Source organism: Sus scrofa, chromosome 9 (assembly GCF_000003025.6).
Source record: "Sus scrofa isolate TJ Tabasco breed Duroc chromosome 9, Sscrofa11.1, whole genome shotgun sequence".
NCBI classification, from domain to species: Eukaryota; Metazoa; Chordata; class Mammalia; order Artiodactyla; family Suidae; genus Sus; species Sus scrofa.
Window position 1 is genome coordinate 31014182 of NC_010451.4, and position 24829 is coordinate 31039010.

Here is a 24829-nt window from a genome sequence, read left to right on the forward strand (position 1 = left end):
TGCACAGTTAACATTAATTCTCATCAAAGAGAGGACAGCCTTTGCAATTACCCTGAAAAAGGTCAGATATCAAATTTCTTTTTGCTGACTTTGATGCCAAATTGAGTCACACTGTGGGTTTGGATATTGTATGACTCCTGCTTTTCTGTACACTGTGTCATCAATATACAATGCCTCACTTTGCTCCTTTGACTTATGAGCCACTGCTTAAGCATTCATATTCTTCAGAGCATCACATATCATTTGGTACTGTAGTTTATTCATGTGTATTTTTATCTAAGCATTTAAAAATATTTAAAATCAAACTAGAACTATAGGAAATAAACTCATTTATAGAAAGACCTGTCATTTTATAAAATTTGGTATTGCTTACCCTTGTTTGGCTGTAAAAATTGACAAGCCTATATGGTTAATTGACAGAAAAGTTCAAATAAGGAATCCAATAGTGATGTTCTAGTTTTATCATTAATGTTTTAAGAACTTTAATTTCCTCATACAGATGTTTTTCACACTTCAGAACAGAGAACTATAATTCTGAAGTGTGCTTGGTACAAGAAAATTCAGTAAATTTAAAATATAGTAGGAGATTAAGAAATTTTTATCTTTATTTCTTCATAAATCTTGCTGTAAAATTCTAGTCCAACTAATTCTAATCCATTATTTCTTGAATGTTATTTACATTCAATAGTAATTTTATATCTATAAAGTGACCTTTTAAATAATGAAAAAACAATGCTCTTTGTTTCAAGGACTGAAGGGGTGACAATGTAATTCTGACTTAATAGACAACAATTTTATTAAATAATGTAAGTTCAGTTGTCTCAGGGTCATTTGATTAGGAAATATTTAATGAAGCCATTAATATTTACTCCTACCCAACCTCCAGCTGGAATTTCATGGTGTGAGAGCACCAGGTTAATTGAGTTTTATCACAAAATCTCTAGACTGCTTTAGAAATAACTGTAATGCACATTCCCTAAGGTCTGATCTATGAGAAATGGGAAAATAGAAGAAAAAATGATTAACGTATAACTAGATTCCGCTGACATCTTCAGCCTAGGTATTCATTAAAAGTTTGAGCTACTGATGAATATTTCTCTGAAAAGAAATTATGAGTCACTTTCCTTCTAAACCCTGAACAGAAATATGGAGGAAAGATACATAGGCCTTGTTTTAGCCGATAGAAACCCAAGAATATATAAGCATTGAGTTTTCTGTAGATCTGAGGTTTCCATCAGTGGCCAATATTCCCTCTTTCATTTTCTACTCTTTTAATTCCTCAGAGTAAAATGAATTTTAAAATTTGGTATTTATATTTTCACTTTGTAGCCCAATCAAATCTGAAAAGAGTAAGCTAATATTCAATTACTTCTACCAGATGGGAATGTGGATTAGTGCTGCCACTTGGAACACTAAATTGAAAAAATATGTACATCCTTATGTTTACAAGAGTTATTTACAATAACCAAGATATGGAAGTGCCCATCAATAGATGAATAGATAAAGAAGATTTAAGATAGATAGGTAGGTAGATAGATAGATGGATGGATGGATGGATGGATGGATGGATGGATAGATAGATAGATAGATAGATAGATAGATAGATAGATAGATAATTACTCATCCATAGAAAAGAATGGAATCTTGCTATTTGTGACAATGTGGGTGGGCCTAGAGGGTATAATGCTAAGTGAAATAAGTCAAACAGAGAAAGACATTTCACTTATTTGTAGAATCCAAATGAACAAACAAACAAAAAAGATCAAACGTACCCAAATAGAAACACAGTACAGAGAACAAAAATGAGTGATTTCCAGAGCAGAGGGGAAATAGGGAGAGGAGAGAAACAGGTGAGGAGATTAAGTGGAACAAACTTGCAAGATAAAGGTGTCACAGGTATGAAATAAACCATGTGGGGAACATAGTCAATAGTTATGTGTTATCATTGTATGATGATAGATGACAACTAGATTTATCATGGTAAGCATTTTGAACTGTATAGAAAAATTAAATCACTAAGTTGGGTTCTAAGAACTAACAGTATTATAAGTCAATTATACTTCAAAACCAACTAACCATAGAAGCTCAGAGGTAGTGGGGTGGGGGAGGGCAAATTGGATGAAGGTGGTCAAAAGGTTCAAACTCCACTTATAAGATAAATAAATACTAGAGATGTGATGTACAAATGATAAACATAATAAATACTGCTCTGTTATAAATGAAAGTAGTTTTGACAGTACATCCCAAGAGTTCTCATCAAGAGGAAAAAAATTTTTTTCTGTTGGAGTTCCTGTCGTGGCACAGTGGAAATGAATCCGACGAGGAACCATGAGGTGGGGGTTCAATCCCTGGCTTCGCTCAGTGGGTTAAAGATCCGGTGTTGCCGTGAACTGTGGTGTAGGTCGCAGATGCGGCTCAGTGTGGCCCTAGAAAAGACAAAAAAAAAAATTTTTTCTGTTTATTTGATGTATCCATGTGAGATAATGGGTGTTACTGAACTTGTTGTGTTCATCATTTCATGCTGTATGTAAGTTAAATCCTTATGTTGTACACCTTAAACTTATTCAGGGCTGTATGTCAATTATATCTTAATAAAATTGGAAAAATTATGTCTGCAAGAGAGTAGTACAGGGTGTTAACTAAAGTGCAGATTTTATTTTGAGTTCTTACTGTGAGCCAGATAAAGTTCTAAACTTCTGTTTTGGCTTTTTAGGGCCATACTCACAACACATGGAGGTTCCTTGGCCAGGGGTCAAATAGGAGCTCTAGCCTCTGGTCTATGCCACAACATAGAAACATTTGATCCAAGTCATGTCTGTGACCTACACCACAGCTAATGGCAAAACAGGATCCCTAACCCACTGATTGAGGCCAGGGATCGAACCCGTATCCTCGTGGATCATAGTGGGTTTGTTAACCGCTGAACCATGAAGGGAACTCCTAAACTTCTAAGTGCTTTATATGTATTAACTTATTTAATCTCTACAAAAAGCTATGAGGAAAGTGCTATTGTTGTCACCATTCTAAAAGCAAGGAAACTTGGGCATAGAGCTATTCATGTCTTGCCCAAAGCCATAGAGCTGCTAGGTGGTAGAGTCCAGATTAAATGAGGCCATCTAACTTTGGAGCCTATGTTGCAAAGGTGTTTACTGACAGAGGTATTCTCATTGAAAATTCTCAATCAGTAAAATGAGTAGCCAAGATGTAGGAGGAAGATGTATACACAAGAGGCAGGAGTAGAGATTTTCTTCCCAGGAACTGTGTCATGATGTCAGCACAGTAAAAAAGAAAAAGGAAAAAAAAAAAAAAAAAGATGTCAAGTTTCAACAAAGCACTCTGATTTCTTTTCCTTTTCCTCAATATATCATTTTTTTTGGTTTTATGTATTTTAAGAATTATTTTGTTTAATATTCCTCTACTAATATTTTACCCATGGGTAATTCTCTACCTGTACTCCTAGATTATAAATTCCTCGAAAGCAGGAACCACTTGTGATTTACTTGCACTATCTCCAATTCCTACACACAGCAGAGATTCAAAATGTTGAATTCAAAGAAATGTTCACAGAGTCAAAGAATGCTGAATGAAAAAAGGAATGAATTTGGGAGAAAAGGATGTTTGAGTTTGCTGAAAACAAGCAAGGAGTTATGTGTGGAAGGAATATAGTCCAGAGGCTATCAGAGTGTCACTTAGCATTTATATTTCACTAAGCCTCTTTGAAATACAGGGCTCTGAATTTAGACCCAAGCTACTCTCCTATTTCTTCAATGATAGCCTTTGAAATAATGACTAAAAGCAGATTCTGAGCCCTGAGTAATATTTACCAAATGATCAATCTTGGGAGATGCCTTTTAGGGCAGAAGTTAGGAAATTTTTAAGAGCTGAAGCAGAATCACAAAAGGATAATTAGTAAAGAGATATTACCTAGAAGTCAGAGTTAGAATGAGCCTAGGAAAATATTGGACTATCAAAGACCTAGAGCTGGGTCCAAGTAAATGAGATTAGAGTAAAATTGAACTTGATCTGGGAGTTCATGTTCATGAACAAGATCATTTAAGATCTGGGTAAATGGTGATTATTTTAATATATACACCAACATTTAGAAGTTGGAGAGACAAAGAAGAACTAGGAAATGAAATAAGGAGTGGCCAGTGAAATGGGAATAAAAACATGAGATTATAATATCCTGGAATCACATGAAGAAAATGTTTGAAGGAAAAAGGAATCCATTAACTGTGTGGGATAAAGGTGGTAGGTGATAGTTGTAATAGAGTGGATAATCGGTCCTTAGTTTTATCAATGACCTGACCATTGTTAACTTTGAAGAGTCATTATTGTGAAATGGTACAGGCAAGGCAGCTAGGAACAGGCTCAAGGGAGAATGAGTGGAAAGGAATTGAACACAATGACTATCCATAGCTCTTTGCAAGAAGTCTTGCTGTAAAGGAAAATAAATAGAAGGAATGGTAAGGTCAAGGTGAACTTTTTGAAGTTAGAGGATTTTCTGTACAGTTATGGGAATGATCTAACAGGGAGACAACAGTTGATGCTGAAAGACAAATCAGTGGATTTTTTAGAATAATATCCTTCAGTGAAGATGGGATGGGATGGGATTCAATGCACACAACTGGCCTTTAATAGATGCACAGTTTATACATAGCATATCAGGGAAGACAGAGTATATGAGTGTACATACAGGCAGTGGGAGCATGTGAGTGACCATTTCTTTGGGATTGCTTCTACTTTCTCAATGAAAGAGGGAGCACATCATCAGGAAGTCCAAGAAGGTGTGGAACTTAAAGACAGAAGAAAAGATACAGATTTAAAAGTCCTGTAATTGAAACATCATTACCCTCATATATTTATGCTAATATATCTATATTCCAGAGCTGAGGATCCCCAGATCTGGGATAGCAGAATGGGAAAATCAGAGATGTCATGAAAGAAAAAAAAGGACTGGGCAGCTAAGAGGTTATCAGGTAGAAGAATTAAAAATTCCCATGTCTGTGCAAAAGTGAGACCTCAGAATTAATAGTCAATTATGCTCAGATGAAGAGACTAATGGAAGCTTCCAGCTAAGGCTAGATTCTTTATGTCTAATGCAATGGAAATGACATTGCAATAGGTCAACTCTCTCCAAAGCTTGGAACATCCTCTTCATCTGCTGGCCCTGACCCCACTTTCACATCCACTGTGCATTTGAGGTGGTGCAGTAGGGCAGCTTAAAGACTGCTAGGCATCCCCACTCTGCAGGGACAGCCTCTCCGCACTGATTTTTTCTTTCCCCGCTGTACAGCATCCCCAAGTTACATGTACACGTATATATACCTCTTCCTCCCATTGTTGTGTTTCGATGTTAAGTATCTAGACATAGTTCTCAATGCTACACAGCAGGATCTCATTGTAAATCCATTCCAAGAGCAATAGTTTGCCTCCATTAACTCCAAGCTCCCCATCCCTCCCACTCCCTGCTTCTCCCCCCAGGGAAGCCACAAGTCTATTCTCTAAGTCTGTAATTTTCTTTTCTGTGGAAACATTCATTTGTGCTGTATATTAGATTCCAGTTAAAAGTGATATCATATGATATTTGTCTTTCTCTTTCTATTTCACTCAGTATGAGTTGCACTGATCTTTGACAGTCATCTGCCCTGCCATCTGAGTTGAAAGACTCTCTTCCCTTTCCTTCAGTGACATCCCACTTTTCTACTTTTCCTCTTCCTTCCTAGGCTCCACTATTTCTGTTTTTGTTTGAAATACTGGTGCTCTTCAGATTACCATTTTTAACATTTTATTTTTTGTACAACCTATTTCATTTCTCATTTTTTTATAGTATTTAAAACCACCTCTTTGGTTACTATTTAATAATCTCTCATAAGCCCTTATGGTTACAGAATTTTATAATCAACATGAATGTGCTAGAAGTATCTCTAGCTCTCTACTTGACCCAAACTTAATTACTGAGCTTTCATTTCAAGCACATGCCTTTTCCGTATTGTTCTCCATCTTCTAGTAGCATTGACCAATCTCAGTTTCTTACTTTCTCTTCCTTACTTACAATTTAATCAGTCAGTAATTTTATTGATTTTATTCCCATACAGATGATCACCTTCTCATTTTCTGACTAGTCTTTGTCTTTATTATAGTTTTAGGCTCTTGAGAGTAGCCTTTTTTTTTTCCTTTTGTCTTGGTCTAAATGATTTGGGGGGGGGGTGCACCCAAGGCAAATGGAAGTTCCCTGGCCAAAGACTGGATCTGAGCTGCAGCTGCAACTATGCTGCAGCAGAGACAATGTCAGATCTTTAACCCACTGCATTGGCTGGGGGATTGAACCTGCACCACCCCAGAGACAGCCCCAGATCCTTAACTTGCTGCACCACAGCAGGAACTCCCCAGAGTGATCTTCTAAAAACTTATCGTTAGGTTTGCTGATGGAGGAATGCAAAGTTAGTAAAGCAAGAAAGTTTATTAAGGCATCAGAGGGGGATGGCTGAGCTCACGATGGTGCCAGCTCTGACTGTGAGGAGGTGCTAGGCTTATAAAGGATCTGTGGTGGGAACTTGGGGCAGGAATGATGAAGAAGGAGGAGGGGAAGGTCAGGGGAGGAGTAGGGGGTTGAGTCCCATGACAGAGGGCAGTTAATCCTTCTAGGTAGTTAATCTATGCAGGCAGTTGTTTTCCACAGGCCATTGTTTCTTGCTGCCCAACTGGAGCATCCACATTCTGAGAAAGGGTGTAGATTTTGTGCTGGCAGTACCCATGTCTGCAGCAGGTCTCCAAGGTGAACAGCTGCATTCGGGGGGGGTGGGGGTCTCTCTCCATCCTCCTGGGAACCTATCGCTTATATTGCTCTCCTTCCATTTGAGCATGACACACTAGGCATTTCATCATTGGTTCCCTGCTTAATTATCCTATCCAGCCTTGTCTCTTCTCTCACCCGTCTTCCTCACATCCTGAGCTTCAGACTATTTTCATTTAACAAATATGCCATAATGCCTTTCCTCTTCAGGTTTTCATATACTTTCTTTTCCCCTTTGTATAGAAAGTTTCCCTGCCCTACACAGAGTTTTGCTGAGATAATCGCTAATGGGTTTTCAGGGCTCAGTTCAGAGTTTCATCTGAAAATTAGAGGATTTTCTAGCTGTGATAAGAACCCACATGTTCCTGAATTTACTTTTCTCTCACATTGGATTAAAGTTGCACACATGATTATCTTTCTTTTCCACTAGATCATAAGCTCCTTGAAGGCTGATGAAATATAATTTTCTCTCAGAATCCACAGGGAAATGGTTCCAGGATCCCTGTGGATACTAAGATCCAAAGATGCTCAAGTCACTTAAGTAAAATGGCTCAGTATTTGCAAATACCACATAACATCCTCCTAAATACTTTGAATCATCTCTAGATTACTAATAATACCTAATACTATGTAAATGATATGTAAATAGTTGCTATACAAATGGTAGCTGAAATGTAGCAAATTCAAGTTGTGTTTTTTGTGTGTGTTTGTTTTTTCTTGTCTTTTGTCTTTTTAGGGCCACAGCCATGGCCCATGTAAGTTCCCAGGCTAGGGGTTGAATCAGACCTGTAGCCGCTGGCCTACACCACAGCTTACAGCAACACTGGATACTTAACCCACTGAGGCCAGTGGATGCTAGTCGGGTTTGTTAACCAGTGAGCCACGATGGGAACTCCAAATTCAAGTTTTGCTTTTTGGAACTACCTGGAAAAATTTTCCCCAAATATTTTCAACTTGCGCTTGGTTGAATCTCTGGATACATAATGTGCAGATGTGGAGGGCCAACTATATCTTGTTCATCCTTGTATTCCTATCATTTATCCCCTACTAAGTTCTCACTACATGTTTTTTAAATACGTGAATGAATGACTAAATCGTCAGATTTCTAGTAACAGCTTTGGATTTACTTGATGAAAAAGTCATCTCCACTGCGACAGATGCAACTGATTACATAACAAATGAAGCCCTGTTGTGAAGCACACAGCCAAATTAGGATTTGGCTCATCTCTAATTGCATAAGCCTATTATTATACTACTTGGACAGTATGTATTTTGTTCATATATATATGTATATATATATTTTTTTCACATATGTGAGTTATATAACTGTGATGATTGATGATCTTTTTCTTTTTTTTTGAAACTCATTATGGCTCTTCTCGTTTTCCTTTGATTATCCTTATCTAGCTTTAAAAACTATAAACCACATTCTCATACTCCATTTTAATTTTTAACACTAGCATGGGATAGTTATTTTTTTATTTTTATATATGAGCAAGGTAGGCAACTAAAACACAAAACAGCAGACTGCACAGAGAAATGAATAGGTTCAGAGACTAAAACTACAAACTACCTTAAAGGAAAACTCATTCTCTTTTCATTACCTTACACCTGAAGGTGCTAGAACTTGCCTTTAATTTCAGGTTTTAAAGGAGATTTTACGTCTACCCATAATCTATTCTTATATAGTTTGCCCAGGAGAGCTTAGCTATTTTCAGTTAAAATTGATCCACCTTTACTAGACTTGTGGTTGAACACAAAGACTAAAGGACATGAATCTCTTAACAGTTCCTGATGGGTTTGCACTACGCATATCCTGCTCATTTTAAAGGTGGAGTGCATCTAAAAATACACCTTTGGGTTTCAGAGAAATCATATTTACAATTTCACAGAACAGTAAATGTTCAATTTAATTTGATGCCTAACACCTAAAGTGTTATTTTCAAATCACAGAAATGTTTCATGCGTTCCAAAATATCTCTATGAGACAGGATAATGATTCTAAATAATAATTGTGAGAAAGCTTACTCACAAATATAAATTATTTTTATCCAAAATTAAATTAGCAGCAAAATTAAATTTAATTGAAACATCAAATATCCTGAATAGAAATATCTGACTCCTAAAAGTATTTCCAAGATCAACAAATTGTCACATTCAATTGATATTAGACTTAGAAAAACTCCAATTCCTAATTGTTTTTTAGACTCTATCATAATTAGTTCCCATTTTAAATCTTTGGTCTATATACCAAACTGACTTCCTTGTGGTCATAAAAGAAGGTTAGTGCAATCTTTTTCAGACACTATACATATCTTTCTAATGAAAATCTTGGATATTAAAGTAAAATATAGGTAATACATTTCTCAGTATTCAATAAAAGTAGGAATTTTGCAGTAGTATTTCTACCTCACAATATCATTATGTAGATTATATATGAAAAAATCTACAGAAAAAATCCATCCAATATTTTTTGTATTCAGTAGTGAATATGATCTTTGTAAGAACATGAGGCATAGCTTACAGCCTAGTCAAAATATATATGCTTCATTAGACACATTTCCTATTAATAACAAATTTTAAGGTGATTAAGATGCAAACTATATTTGTAGAATGTAATTGATAATGCTGTTTCCCCCCCTTTTCTCATTTTTGAATAATAAGGAACTAATTTAATGTATGTGGATGGATATTTTAATATAAAAGCAAAAAAAAATTTAATTCCCAAATAGTCTTGAAAAGAAAATAATTAAAATTTGGATGGGTTACATTCTTTCTTCCTTCATTCCCTTTTTGTTTTTTCCTTCCCCTTTTCCTTTCCTTTCCTTTTTCTTTCCTTCCTCATGTCTTTTTTCTTTCAGTCTTTCTTTATTGCAGAATCCCAACTTTATAACTAGTAGAATTTTCAGAAAATATTTTAAAATATATATGTAATCTTTTACTTTTTCCACTCACACTGTAATTAGCATTTGGTTACATCTCCAAGGGACAATTTCAACAATGTCTTCAGAAGAAAATTTTTCATAACAACAAAAAACTCTCTCCTCAGAATTTACTTTTTATTATTATTTTTTACAGAATATTCTGGAGCTCTTCCTGGTCTCCCTACTTCATATGCTGCTTTGATAAGAATTAAGAAAAGTTCATCTTCATCCCTCTATGGTTCCAAGACCAGACCACGATACAGCAATCCTTCATTAGGAACACTGAGTGTTTCTTCACCAAGCTGGCGAGGGGCATCAGCTCAACATTATTATTCTCCCATCAATCTTTATCATTCCTCAGATGCCTTCAAACAAGACGGTAAGTGTCAAAGGAAAATTGCACCTGTTGGGGTTAAACAAGCAAGGAAGAGTTTATTGGAAATTACTGTAATAGAAATTAAGCCGATTGCAATAGAGGAGAAAGATTAAACTCAACTCCTCTGAAACAAAGTAAATGTTTAAGAATTGGAAAAGTGGAGAACATTGAGAAGAGTTTGGTCAATGTATTTAGGCTGTCTATGTATACTAATTGGTGCTTATTGAAGTTAGCCTCTTACCATCTGGGCAATAGAGACCTTCTCTTTCTTGATGATTTTATTTCAAATAAAATGGCTCCCAGGTCCTTGAGAAAGACATTCTTGGGTTTTAAACCTGGCAAGGGATTGGGTGAAGATTTACCTCTCACAGAGGCAAAGAAGAAACCTATAGATGCAAGTTTCTAAAGTAAATGCACTAAGAAAATGGAGGTTAGAGGATCATAGTCAGGATGAAACCTGTCAAAAGTTTAGGGAAGCTGAGGAAAATGTTAAGACCCTCATGGCTGTAAATTAGGCTTCTGTTCCACACATGTTTCCAAAAAAGTTAATGTAGTTAATTATGCCTGACTCCAGTTTTGATTTAGGATTAAGATTAAATTCATATATTGAAAGCAAATATATAAAATTTCTGATGGGTAATTTGACAATAAATATCAAGAGCCTCAAAATAGTCATATCCTTCAGTCCCATATTTCATTACAAAAATGTGTTCTGCATAAGGAAATAATAAATAATGCACAGAGAATTATAAACATACACTTAGCATTATTTATGCTTGGAAAACAAGAAATAATCCAAATGCCGAATACTAAGATATCAGTTAAATTAAGGATGACTGTGCAGCTGTTAATATTTTTGTTTGAACAACATTTTTCTAAATGTTCTCTTTGTCTTTTTTTTATTATCAACAAACAACATAAGGTTAATTAACCAAGATAAGTGCTATGACTTGATTATTACCAGGCTCTTTGCCAATCTCTTTTGCCTAGATTATATCAATAATATTTTCAACAAGCATATCATATGGATATCCTTACTGCCTTCTTTGGAAATGGAAACTCAAGGGCTGTCAAACTTTGAAAAGGTCACACTTCTAATAAGTAACCAATTTCATTCATGTATTTACTGATTTTAAGGACAATATACATTGGGCTATATTTCAATTATGATTGATAAAGAACTAAACAGTCAGAGAAACATTTTGCAAGAACTAAACTACTTGGAAGAATCCTAGAAATGTCAAATTAGATTATGGTATACCAAGCACAAGCAAACTCATGCTTCATGATTACACCAATTATTGTCATAAGGAGTATCATGTCATAGTGTTGGCATTAAATTTTATTTAAGTATGGTGTTAGTTCCTTAAAGTGTTTTATTTTTCAAAGAACTTATGTTTTTAAATTTTCATATGTTCTGTGAAAAAATGTAAAGAGAATTAGGAGACAACACACAGCCTTGATGAAAATATTTTCAAAAGGCATATCTCATAAATACTATTATTCAAGATATACAAAGTAATTTTAAAAATCAACAGAAGAAATCAAACAACATGAGGTTAAAGTGGCCCAAAGACCTTCACAGACATCCCATCAAAAATGATTAACAGGTGGCAAATAATCATATGAAAAGACACACCGCATCCTATGGCATCATGGAAATGCAAATTACAGCGATGAGATACCACTACACACTTATTAGAATAGCCAAAATCCAGAACACTGAAAGCACCAAATGCTGTGGAGGATGTGGGACAGGACCTCTCATATCTTGCTAATGGGAATACAAAGTGGTACAGCCTCTTTGGAAGACAGTTTGGCAGTTTCTTATAATTGAGCATACTCTTACCATATGGGAGAGATGGATAAGCAGAGCACAGAAGATTTTTAAGGCAGTGAATGATATCATAATGATGGATATATGTCCTTACACATTTGTCCAAGTCTATAGAATGCACACCACCAAGAGTGTACCCTAACATAAACTGTGACTTTCGATGATTATGATGTGTTAATATAGGTTCGTTTTTGGTAAAAATATACCATTCTGGTGAGTGATGTTGGTAATGGGAGATGTGTGCATGCTGAGGATGGAAAGCAGATGAGAAATTTCCACCTCCCTCTCAGTTTCGTTGTAAATCTAAAACTGCTCTAAAAAATGATTTCTCTAAAAAAAAATCCATGACATTAACTCTAATGTCATATTCATCAGGCAGATATGTGTTGGAATTTGTGTTCCTTAGGCATCATTCATTATTTTATGGGGTGATACAAAGATATAATATATTGAGTGATCAAAACTGTGAGACATTATTGTTTTTGGTATAATTTGGTACCAGTAGAGTTCTAGTACACCTTTATTCTCTTGCTCTAAACATAAGTTAATGTGGTTCACAATGATACATAAAATACCTCTAGAAAATATGAATTAAAGCACATGAAAGTGAAGGAAACTGCATATATCAGGACATAAAGTGGAGTCCAGCTTGAGATTAATTCACTGTCTACTGTAAATGTCAATACACCAGTTATAGGTTAGGCTCATTTTGGTTAATTAGTTAAGGAAAAAGAAAGTCAATTACACATTCTGACACTAAGATCAGACAAATTTTTCTGGTGTGTTCTCATTAACAGTTTATTGTTTGATGAAATGGGCAGTGACCTGAACATTATTCTCATTGTGTGCATAGCAATAAGTTTTGTCTGCTTCAGTAAAGGCAGATGAAAATTAGAATTATCTAAAACTGTAGTCTTCCTTTAATCTTTAATAGGCACATAATCACTTGAGTATGTTGTTAAAATATATCTCCTTTCAATAGCTCAGGAGGTAGAGCCATATAATCTGCATTCATAAAAAAAAAAAAACCTTCCAGGTAAGTGCTTATGCTACTGGTCTGTGGACCACACTCTAAGTTGCAAGGCTCTAGGAGCCAGTTTGATATAGTGTAAGTCCTCTGCTGCTCTAGTTTAATCCATAGTTAGACTATCAGGAAGAATGGGTAGTCTGAGTATTTTCCAAGTAATCTTCCATAACTGTTGTTTTTACATCTGAGCAGTTGATAGAGCTTGGCTAGATGTGACTTTCAGTTTGTTCTCTCTGACAAGAGCCTGACATATGGCTTTTGTCAGGTAATTCCCTTTAGCCTTAATAGAGAATAAAGCTGAGTTTGACATGATCTTGTGAAAAACGAGAAAGCTAACGGAGTCTGAATAGAAGTCATCCCACTCCTGCTCAGAGTTAAGTCCAGAAGCATCCCAGATAGAGCTAAGATTTTTTGGAGAAACATAAAAGTGTAGTTTACAGAGTAATTTGGGATAAAAATTCTACTTTTTTATATACAACCTGGAGAAACTCTGCCACACATGCACAAGGAAATATGAAAATATGTTCATATAAGTTTAATAGAAAAAAACTGAAAACAACTCACATGTCCATCAGAAAGGGAATGGAAACAAAAATTATGTTTTTTATTCATTGAAAAGTTAAAACTGTTAAGGTGAGTAGAGCATGTCTTCATGAAATATAGTGGATGTACCTCAAAATATAATAGTTAGAAAATAAGGAAATTTATGGAATATTACATACAATCTGATGTCATTTATATAAAAATTTAAAAATATGTAATGTATAGTATATAATACATTAATGCATGAATTTGAGAGAACAGGTAACTATGGTACATACCACTGAGGACAAAGTGAGGATGAGAACAGGAAAATGATATCCAGATAGGGATGACAGATGATCTCAACTGTGTGCTATTTTATATATTAAAATGTAAAATATGAAACTAATAGGATGACACCTATGAGTCACAGTGATTCCTACCTGCTGGGATTTACAGTGTAATCCCTTTTCTAACACTGTGTGCTGGAGCTAGTAACCTGCTTCTGGAAAAAAGATTATGACAAAAGTAATGGAAAATGACTCTATGATTTCCAGCATTGGGTTACAAAAGACTGGCTTTCATCTGACTTCCATTCCAAAGAATGCTTAATCAGGACCTGAATAAGCAAATCTTGACTGACTATAGGGATTCCCTGCCTAAAAAAGAATAGCAACATGTTGAGATAATCACAATATAACACAGAAAAATAAAATAGATGAAACATATAAAGAAAACTTTAAGATCATGATATTGTAAGATTTGTAGAAAATAGAGAAATATGGTGAAGATATCAACAAAATGAACAGAAGTTATATGTTTATCATCTCACAGGCTCTATGGGCCAGGAAGCTGGTTGTGGTTCAACTTGTCCTCTGTCTCTATGTCTTTCTCAAGGCTCAAATAGGTACAGATACACGTGTGAGCTCACTTATCTCACATAATTGTTAGCACGCCTCAGCTACTAAGGTTGGTGGCCTGAGTGCCTTAGTTACTTATTGGCTGTTTACCAGAGGTCATTCTCAGTGGGCCCCTTCATAGGGTAGTTCAGAACCCTATGAAGCTGATGTCCAAGAGCAGGGGCAAGTCAGAGCAAGAGAGGCAAATAAGACGGCTTCAAGAAAAGTCAACAATTGGTTGCTGACACTTGATTGAAGTAAAATAGACACAGGGAAGTAAAATAAATAAAAAATTTTTGAAGTAGACCCCAAAAGGGGAGAAGAGAAATGGAGAGTACCTGAAAGACAGTGTTTCTCACTGGAGGTGAGCAATCAGAGATTGTCCTTTTTCTTTCAACGTGGTATTACTATTTTGGATAATGACTATCATCACCTCAAATTGGACCAGTGCAAATGTTCCATAGACCAAAAGAATTATCCAGTTTAAAAAAACTGACTTCTTAGTAGTTACTCTAAAGTAGTTGTTTAGATTCAAGGAATGACATTTAATTGATTTTAATGACTAATATTTACATTGGAAAATTTGTGATAATATAGGTTAATTGAAAACCCTTATGGGTCAGCACCTCAAACGACTACAACACATGTACTGTTTTTGACTTTTGCAATGTAGACAAGGACTATTAACCACTGCTGAAATTACTTATTCCTCCCTTTGTCAATGAACAGGCAATAAATCAGTCTTTGACTTCATCTCTTTTGCTATTGTTGTGGTTTTAGTGGGAGTAAACTTAATTTAGTGTAGGTGCATTTCATTCTTTTATATGTGATGAAATGGTTAGGTTAAGATATTTTATCTTCTTTGTAGGGAGATGGTTTAGATTAAGAGTGACTCTGACTAGAAAGTTTAGGCTTTTACTAGTGAAGTCCATTTTGAGATTAGAGACTGCAATTGCTACAAGTAGAAAAAATTGTGGTTCTTAAAAGTAGCTGAAGCAAATCATTTCTTACTAAGTTTAAGTATATAACTTTGAATCTCTTTACTTCTCTCAATGATAAGCATAACCTACAATTTATATAACACTCCAATTCCATCCAATATTTGGAATATATACTGCTGGCTTCTGACTTCTGAAAGATTCCTGCAACCTACCAGATTTGTTGCCTCATATCCACAAACCATTGGCTGAATTTCATTGTTGACTTAGCTTATTTCCAGATTAGACTTGGCACAGGGGCAGTGGCATCATAACTCAAAGTGATCTCTGTGTTGACAATTTTCTGTTGTTTCCTCAAAATACCTTTTGTTGATAAATTTTTTGGAGAATCAAATGAAACATTTAAATGGTCTTTTAGGAGAATAAGAATTCCTTCTGGGCAGGAAAAAAGGTACTTCACTGGGATGATGTACTCCTATGTAAATCAGATCACTCTAGTTTCTCTCAGTTTAAAAATAATCTTTTAATAAAAAACTTACCATTTTATGACTATTCATTGAAACTTGGCAGTTTTATCTTTTTATCTCAATCTTAATTTTTAGAGCTATTGTTATTGCTTTCGATTAGTATGCTTTTCTTTCTAATTAACTGCCTGCCATTTGAGCAAAGACCGTCTTGTATACTCACCTTTTTTCTCTTTCAGCACTTAGAGTAGTGCAAGATTACTAGGAGCTTAACAAATATCATTTAATTAAAGAAACATCCACTTGAGGAATTTAAAATCTGAATTAGGCTGAATTTCTACACCATGATAGAATATTTGTCTGAAAATTTTAAAATAAACTGTGTATTTTGGATTACAAATAACAAGAAAGGAAAAACAGTGCCTTCCGTCTGTTGACAGGGTGGCCTAGTGGTTTAGCATCTTCTCAGTGTTACATAGGGTTGGAATACTTTGATTATTCTCATAAGTGATAGCATCTATGAATCATCTGACCTTTCTTTTATAGCTACATTAAAAATGATGAAAATATCTATTAGACTCTCAATTTATAGTATGTGCACAACATAATACTGCTATCCATGAAACATTTTTTAAATAAGTAATGCTCCTCAATTCTTAGGAATTAATGAAAGTTTTATAATGAAAGTTTATGCTTAGCTTTTATTAAAAAAATTTCAGTGTTAAAAGGAAAGTTAAAGAAAGGTTTGGATATTTTAAGAATTCATTTTATATGCTCAGTGTGAAAAGTTGTTCTCTCATCATAGCTGTGAATGTCATCATAAAATGCAATTTCTAATTAAACATTTCAAAATTTTTGGAAATTATCACATAAAATATATTAATGGCCATTAAAAGTGAATTTGTTTTAATTGTATTGGACATGAAAGGCTAATATTTCCTCTAGATTATAATGCCTGTATGCCCTAGCTACATGTATAAGCTAGACAGGGCCATTAATTAAAGTTAACCAGTAGGTAAACAGTGTTGGGGTGTGCAATTAGACCTAAGAGAAAAATGGAAACAAAAGTAACTGTTTGAAAAAGAATCTAAGTCTGAAAGGCAAGTTTAGAATCCAGGGAACCATGATAATATTTGGTCATGATCCAGGAAATAATTGAAAACATAATGATCCAACACCATGAATCCAGGCTTCCCTAGGGAACCTGGTTGTAGAAGTCTCAGATAAGGTGATACTTAAAAATTTTGGCAGGAAAAGACAAAAAAAAAAAAACCAAAAAACAAAAAACGAGTTCCTATAGTGGCACCGACTAGGAACCATGAGGTTGTAGGTTGGATCCCTGGCCTTGCTCAGTGGGTTAAGGATCCCGCGTTGCCGTGAACTGTGGTGTAGGTCACAGATGTGGCTCGGATCCCACATTGCTGTGGCTCTGGCGTAAGCCAGCGGCTACAGCTCCTATTAGACCCCTAGTCTGGGAACCTCCATATGCCACAGGAAGTGGCCCTAGAAAAGGCACAAAGGCAAAAAAAGAAAAAATTTGGCAGGAAGAAAGTTAGTATCTGTGTAGCCTATAATTAAGTGGCAGAAATTTCAAGAGATTACCTCTTCTCTTTCAATTTGGATACCTTTTATTTCTTTGGTTTGTCTGATATCCGTGGCTAGGACTTCCAATAATATATTGAATAAAAAATAAAAGTGAGTGTGGGCATTCTTGTCCTGTTCCAGATTTTAGCAGGAAGGCTTTCAGCTTTTCTCTGTTGAGTATTATATTGTCTATGCATTTGTCATAAATGGCTTTTACTATGTTAAGATATGTTCCCTCTATACCCAATTTGGTAAGCGTTTTTATCATGAATGAATGTTGGATTTTGCCAAATGACTTTTCTGCATCTATTGAGATAATCATGTGGTTTTTGACTTTTCTTTTGTTAACGTGGTGTATGATGTTTATTGATTTGCATATGTTGAACCATCCTTGTGAACTTGGGATGAATCCCACTTGGTCGTAGTGTATGATCTTTTTTATATGTTGTTGGATTTGGTTGGCTAAAATTTTGTTGAGAATTTTTGCATCTATATTCATCAAAGCTATTGGCATATAATTTTTCTTTTTGGTAGTATCTTTGTTTGGTTTTGGTATTAGGGTGATGGTGGCTTCAGGTCAAATGCAACCCCTACCAAATTACCCATGACATTTTTTGCAGAACTAGAACAATGAAATTCTGGAATTGTAGCAACTGATGGACCTAAAGTATATTATGCTTAGTGAAATGGGCAGATAAAGACAAATACTGTACGATATCAGTTATATGTGACAACTGAAAAAGAGTATAAATGAATGCATATGCAAAACAGAAACAGACGCTGATATTAAAAACAACTTAGTGGTTATGAAAGGGGAGTGGAAGGGGAGTGAAGGGGGGTGGGGGAAATTAGAGTATAGGATTAAGAGATACAAACTACTATGAATAAAATAAGTCAGCAACAAAGATATATTGTATAGCACAAGGAATTATAGCCATTATCTTATAAAAAATTTTAATGGAGTATAATGTGTAAAAATACTGAATTGCTATTCTCTACACCTGAAATTAATATAATGTTATAAATCAACTATACCTTACTAAAAATAAAATTTTAAAAAAATCAACAACAGTAACAACAACAAAAACACAAGCTCTTGGCTGTCTTGGTTACCAGCCCTCTTATGATATCAAGCTGGAAGAGATTTTTTGTTTTTTGTTTTTTGCTATTTCTTTGGGCCGCTCCTGTGGCATATGGAGGTTCCCAGGCTAGGGGTTGAATCGGAGCTGTAGCCACCGGCCTACGCCAGAGCCACAGCAACGTGGGATCCGAGCCACCTCTGCACCTACACCACAGCTGACAGCAACACTGGATCGTTAACCCACTGAGCAAAGGCAGGGACCAAACCCACAACCTCATGGTTCCTAGTCGGATTCATTAACCACTGCGTCACGACGGGAACTCCAAGCTGGAAGAGATTTTACAAGCAGAAACATCTTAATAACAAAACAATGGGGAAAGAAAAAAAATAGTCTTGAACCTGCAAATTATACAAAATGACTAACACCAAAACATATCTAGGAAAATCCTTGAAATTTAAGGGGGAGGAAAGAGACCTATTGTTATATAAGCATAAAATCCAGTCATTAGGAGTGAGGCTAAACTCACATATCACCATGATGATGTTAAATACAACCAGAGAGTGAAATAATATCTATAGAGTCATTAGTGAAATTAGAAAGAATGCCTAATTTAATCCTCAGCCAAACTGTCTTTTAGTTATTAAGACAGCTGATATTTTAAATCATGTAATAAAAATATAGCACATATGATCTTTTAATCAGTATTTTAGATATCATTTTTATGATAACAGATCATTTCTAAACCAAAACAATGAAACATTCCTCTTCTAAAGAAAGGACCCTCTTTTTTATTTTCTGTCTTTTGTCTTTTCAGGCCCTCACTTTTGGCATATGGAGGTTCCCAGGCTAGGGGTCTAATCGGAGCTGTAGCTGCCGGCCTATGCCACAGGACTCTCTTGAGTGTGAATCTGATATTTCACAAACAATACCCACTAGCATTGTATTTTCAAGCAACTATGGATATCTTATCTGTTCATAAAAAGTCTGATAAAAAAAAATCCTAGGAGAAATGAACATTGTGTGCAATGGCACCTGCCCACTACACAAATATCTCAAAGATTTCTACCTTGTTAAATAAAAATTTAGATTTATTGGTTATCAAGGTCTTTGTGATGATTTAATCTTATATAAGTTTTAAAGTCTGTCTGGACAAGTTACAGATCTCATCAAGCCAAAAGCTGCAACATGCAAGTATATTGCTTTAAGCAATGCATTTATTTGTATCCATAGATGAAGTCTATTACTACAGAAACATGTATCAAATTGTCCGTCCGAGTTTGCCTATAATAATAATACCTCGTTGGTGTTGAATTTTAAAAAACAATCTCATTATCCATAGAAGCATTTTGATTACCCTTTGCTGAGGACTAAGCTCAACATAGACCCTTGCTCTTCGATCTCTTAAAATGAGTTTTATTTCTTAAGAGAAAAGCAAGAGAAAAATAGAGCTAGAGAGCCGGAGAGAGAGACAGAGAGTGGAGAGAGCTCAGTAAGATGCTATCAGAAATAGCAATGATCGACAAAGTTATCTAACAGAGTATGGGCAACCATAACAGAATACATGTTTTTCAGACTTATTTTCCAGTTTTTATTTATTTATTTATTTATTTATTTAGTCTTTTTGCCTTTTCTAGGGCCGCTTCCTGGGGCATATGGAGTTCCCAGGCTAGGGGTATAATCAGAGCTGTAGCCACCAGCCTACACCAGAGCCATAGCAACACGGGATCTGAGCCACATCTGCGACCTAAACCACAGCTCACAGCAACGCCGGATCCTTAACCACTGAGCAATGCCAGGGATCGAACCCGCAACCTCATGGTTCCTAGGGAAGTGACAGAGATCAAGTGTGTGGGAACTGCCCAGGGAGTTGGGCGGCAGCAGCAGCAGGGCTGGTTGTGCTCCCAGGGGTGCAGGAGCAACAACAGGTGGTGTTCGGTCACAATGCCCTCCTTCATGCTGCCCTTGAGGTGACTGGGGTTGCAAGTGGTGCCCGTGCATGGACCCCTAATGGTGGCAGACCACTCCCACCTCAGAAGTCAGAGGTAACTGTGGTGGTTTGCCCCTGCCACCTGTAGACCATGCCAGAAGCACCTCGTCCCACTTAGCCTCCACAGGAGGTGCTGTACCAGCTGCTCCTAAGTTGTAGGTTCCTGGGGACAGTGATCAAGCATCTGGGAACTGCACAGTGTTTGGCAGTGGCAGCTGCATGGCGGGTGTGTTCCCAGGGGTGCAAGATCAACAACAGGTGGTGTCCCGTTGCAATGTCCTCCTCTGTGGTGTCCTCTGAGGTGGCTGGGACTGCAAGTGGTTCTTGTTCCGGGATCCCCAGTGGCAGTGGGCCACGCCCAGCACTAGAGTCAGAGATAACTGCAGTGGTTTTCCCTCACCACCTGCAGACTATATAAGAAGCACCCTGTCCTGCTTAGCCCAAGCACTAAGTGCTGCACCAGCTGTTCCTAGTTGTAGGGTCTTTGGAAGGGATAGCGATCAAGTGTCTGGGTGCTGCCCAGAGTGTTTGGTAGGACAGCTGCAGGGCTGGTGTGTTCCCAGAGGGGTGAGAGCAGTAGTGTGTGGTGCTTGGTTGCAGTGCCCTCTTTTTTTGGCTGACCCTTAGGGTGACTGGGGCCACAGGTAGAGCCCACTCACAGGCCCCAGTGGTGGCAGGCCACGCCTCCCTCTGGCCTCCGAGAAAAGTCCCTGACACCTGTAGATCACATAAGACCACGTTGCACTTAGCCGCTGCCTTTAGCCCACACAAGAGATGCCCGGCCACCTGTAGCCTGCACAAGAAGCACTCAGTCTCCTGTACCCTGAGCAAATGGCTTCTGGCCACCGGTAGCCTGCGCCAGTGCAGCCCCGCCCTCTGAGAGCAGCCCCGCCCTCTGAGAGCTGGAGCGAGTCTGCGCGGGTCCGCCCCTCCTCCTCTTGCCCTCCTCAACAGGGGCGCCTTGTTTCTCCTGCGGCCTAGACCTTCTCCAGGGTTCCCTTCTCCAGGGTTCCCTCCCCAGCGGCAGCACACCATTCCTCTGCCTGTGGCACACCGCTCCTTAGCCCCTTAGGCTGTCCCCACACAGCCAACCTTAGTCCTCTCCCTGGGACTGACCTCCAGAGCAAACGTCTCAGCGCCCAGCCCCCGCCAGAGCGTCTCAGGCTATGGTGTCCCAGGTGATGCAGATGATCTGTTCCTGTTCGCCTCTCACTCTACTTTGCCGTCCTCAGTCCAGCTGCTGCGCTTTTCTCAGTGACTTTGAGGTCCCTTGGTCTAGGCTGATCTCCCCGTCAGTTAGGTGGCCTCCCAGGGTGTGTGTTCCTTTTCTCCTTCACAGCTCCCTCTCAGAAATGCTAGTCTCTTCCTGATCCTTTGTCTCTCTCTCTCTCTTTCTTTTGTTCTACCCAGTTATGTCAAGTGTTTCTTGCCCTTTTTGGAGGTTTCAGTTCTTCTGCCAGCATTCAATAGATGTTCTGTGTGAGTCGTTTTACATGTAGATGTGTTTTTTTGATGTGTTGTTGGGAGAAGGTAAGCGCGACATCTTACTCTTCTGCCGTCCTGATCCACCTGCCCCCTCTAATTGCGGTTTTAACAAGGTTTCATGTGCTTTTTCAATTTTTAAAAAATTCATTATGATGCAACAACATGCAGGGCAATATTTTGACAGTAATTTCCTTTAGTTATTTATCAATTCATTTATTTTCTTGCCTTTTTTAAAATAAGTAACAGCAATATAACTTGGTATAGAATAATACATTTTAGTAATTTTCATGTAATATTTTTGTTGCTGTAGTAGCTAAGGAAAAAGAAGTCTGCTATGTTATTTAGGACTCAAAATACTTGTTAGTACCTGGCCATTGTGAGTGCTCAGTTTTATTGAAAGAATGTTTAGGATACTATCTTTTTCTTTGTCCAAAAGAGAATAGTCATCTAGTCCTTTTAAAGAAAGCAAATCGATTTACTCTAAACCCATTATTATAAATATGGAGGGGTGTGACTTTTTCAGTAATAATTTTTTAAAGCTTGAGTCTCCTGGGACATCATTCATTACTTGTATTTTTTTTTTCTGACGCTTTCTTGTGGTTTATCTACAGAGGATGTAAACCCCCAATTTTTTAGTACAGACCTTGGAAATAGATCTTTCCTAAAATCTTTTGTCTTCCTTTTTCTAAGGCAGTGGTTTTCAGTGAGGGTGAATTTGACACCAGGGGACATCTAATGATGTCTGGAAACATTTTTGATTATCACACTTCGGGGAGGGAGGCGTCCTGCCAGAGGTGATGGTGATCATCTTACAATGCACAGGAAGTCCTCAGAACAAAGAATATCCTTAAATGTCATTTGTGGCAGTGTTGAAAATATTAGTCTAAGGTTATCATGTAACCAAATTTATGATTAATGAAAAAGAAGTTTTACTTTTTTCTTAAATTCACCATTCAGATGCTGTTGAACCTAGATATGCTTATAATTGCTTACATTCTTACTCTCCTACAGGCTGATGTGACTTTACTACCCCCTCCCCAGCATATTTACTCATTGTTTTTTTCAGCCAAATTATCCTAAAACTTGTTAAGTTCAAGGTGACATTCGTGGTCCATTTTTATTTCTCTATTCCATGAGCTACTCTTTAGTTTAAAATTACCTTTATAATAGAATTTCTCTGAGTGTGGACTAATTAAATTATCTTTAACATAGAAGTGTCTGAGGTAGAATATAGTATGTGGCACAATAGCAGGCACTTTGTAAGTTTAAGTGCCCTTCCCCCCTGCCCTCCCTTTTCTGCTTCTTCCCTTCTGATTTCCTTATTTACTTTACCTACCTACTGGTAAACATTTCATTGTATACAATTTGAAAGCTTTATTCAATTATTTAACTTTTTTTATTGAGGACATATCTCATTTATTCTACGAGAATATGTTCATTTGCCTTACATCATTTCCCCCTTACACTCCAGCATCATTAGGCAGTAAATAGTGCTTGACTGAATGAGTGAAGAAATATATGAAGAATGCATGAGGACCAACATTTTCTTTTTTTTTAGTACCCAAGTAATTACACAATATTAGTTCATGACTTTTCCTTTGTTGTATATTATTTTTAACACTCTAAGAGATTTACAAACTTTTGGGTTTTTTAAAATAATGTTTTTGTTTAATATTATTCTCCTTAGCTCTGCTTTCAACGAATTCACATATATGTATTTTATAATGTATAACACCAATGTTTAACATGTGCATTTTTTCATTTCATATATTTTAAAAATAATTTCTGGTCAATTACAAAAAAAATGTATTTAGGTCTCTGCAATTTACTAAAACAATGTAATTTGCTAACTGTACCTTACTTTCGTAACACAAGAAAAGAGCAAGAATTTTGACTAGGAATAAAATGGAGAAAAACTTTTGATATTTTGAGAAATTTTAAAGTGTGTTCTCTTGGTCCTTACAGAAAGTGTGGACTATGGGCCAGTGTTTCTTCAAGAACCAGATGATATAATTTTCCCAACTGATTCTGATGAAAAGAAAGTAGCACTGAATTGTGAAGCGCGTGGCAACCCAGTTCCCAATTACAGGTAGAAATTCACCATTAATCATTTTCTTAAGTCTTAAAAAGTCCTTTCAGTGAGATTCTGACATTCACAGGGAGTATTATAATAACTCAAGTAATTTTTACATATATGTTTTCTGATTTTTCCTAAGATGGCTCCGAAATGGAACAGAAATAGATTTGGAAAGTGACTATCGCTACAGTTTGATAGATGGGACCTTCATTATAAGCAATCCAAGTGAAGCAAAGGATTCTGGTCATTATCAGTGTTTAGCAGCCAACACATTTGGAAGTGTTCTTAGCAGAGAAGCTATTCTTCAGTTTGCCTGTGAGTAAAGTATTGCTTTTTCCACATATACATATATAGTGTTTATATATAACTTGAACATTTAGTCAATAGCTCATGACTTCAGATTTCAATATAGTGGATTAGAACTATGCAAACAATTGTGTTTCTTTCTATTTTCAAATTGCCTGAAATGTTTGCCCCTTTCAAATGAATAGTAGTCTGGGAAGTTAAAAACCCTGCTCATAAAAGTAGAGAAAGTTTTACAATTCAAATATCTTTTGAAATCTAGTAAAAAATAGATTTTTAATTCTTTGTCTGCTTTTAAAATATCTGCTTATCTGCTTTTGTTTTGCTACTGTCTATTATAGTCACTATTTGCTGTACATTATTCTGGACATAAGATTGTATATTCTAAAAATTCTGCTTATAATCAGATAACCAAAAAAATGCCTCTGAAATGCTAATATTTCAGATTCTGTCTATAACAGTGCTACCAAGTGTCCCAATTTTTTTATTAGAAAAAAAGACACCACACAAAATCATTCGTATATACTA

At 36.5% G+C, this 24829-nt stretch overlaps 1 protein-coding gene across 2 annotated transcripts in view; it reads left to right on the top strand.

Annotated features, from left to right (window-relative positions):
- The window catches only part of CNTN5 (contactin 5), a 1210258-nt gene that overhangs the window by 754579 nt on the left and 430850 nt on the right, over positions 1-24829 (top strand). For both annotated transcript variants that reach the window (XM_003129801.6, XM_021102337.1), the window contains exons 4-6: positions 9875-10099; positions 23887-24010; positions 24138-24313. In XM_003129801.6, coding sequence (XP_003129849.3) covers positions 9875-10099; positions 23887-24010; positions 24138-24313 — 525 coding nt within the window. The remainder of the gene's footprint in view (positions 1-9874; positions 10100-23886; positions 24011-24137; positions 24314-24829) is intronic.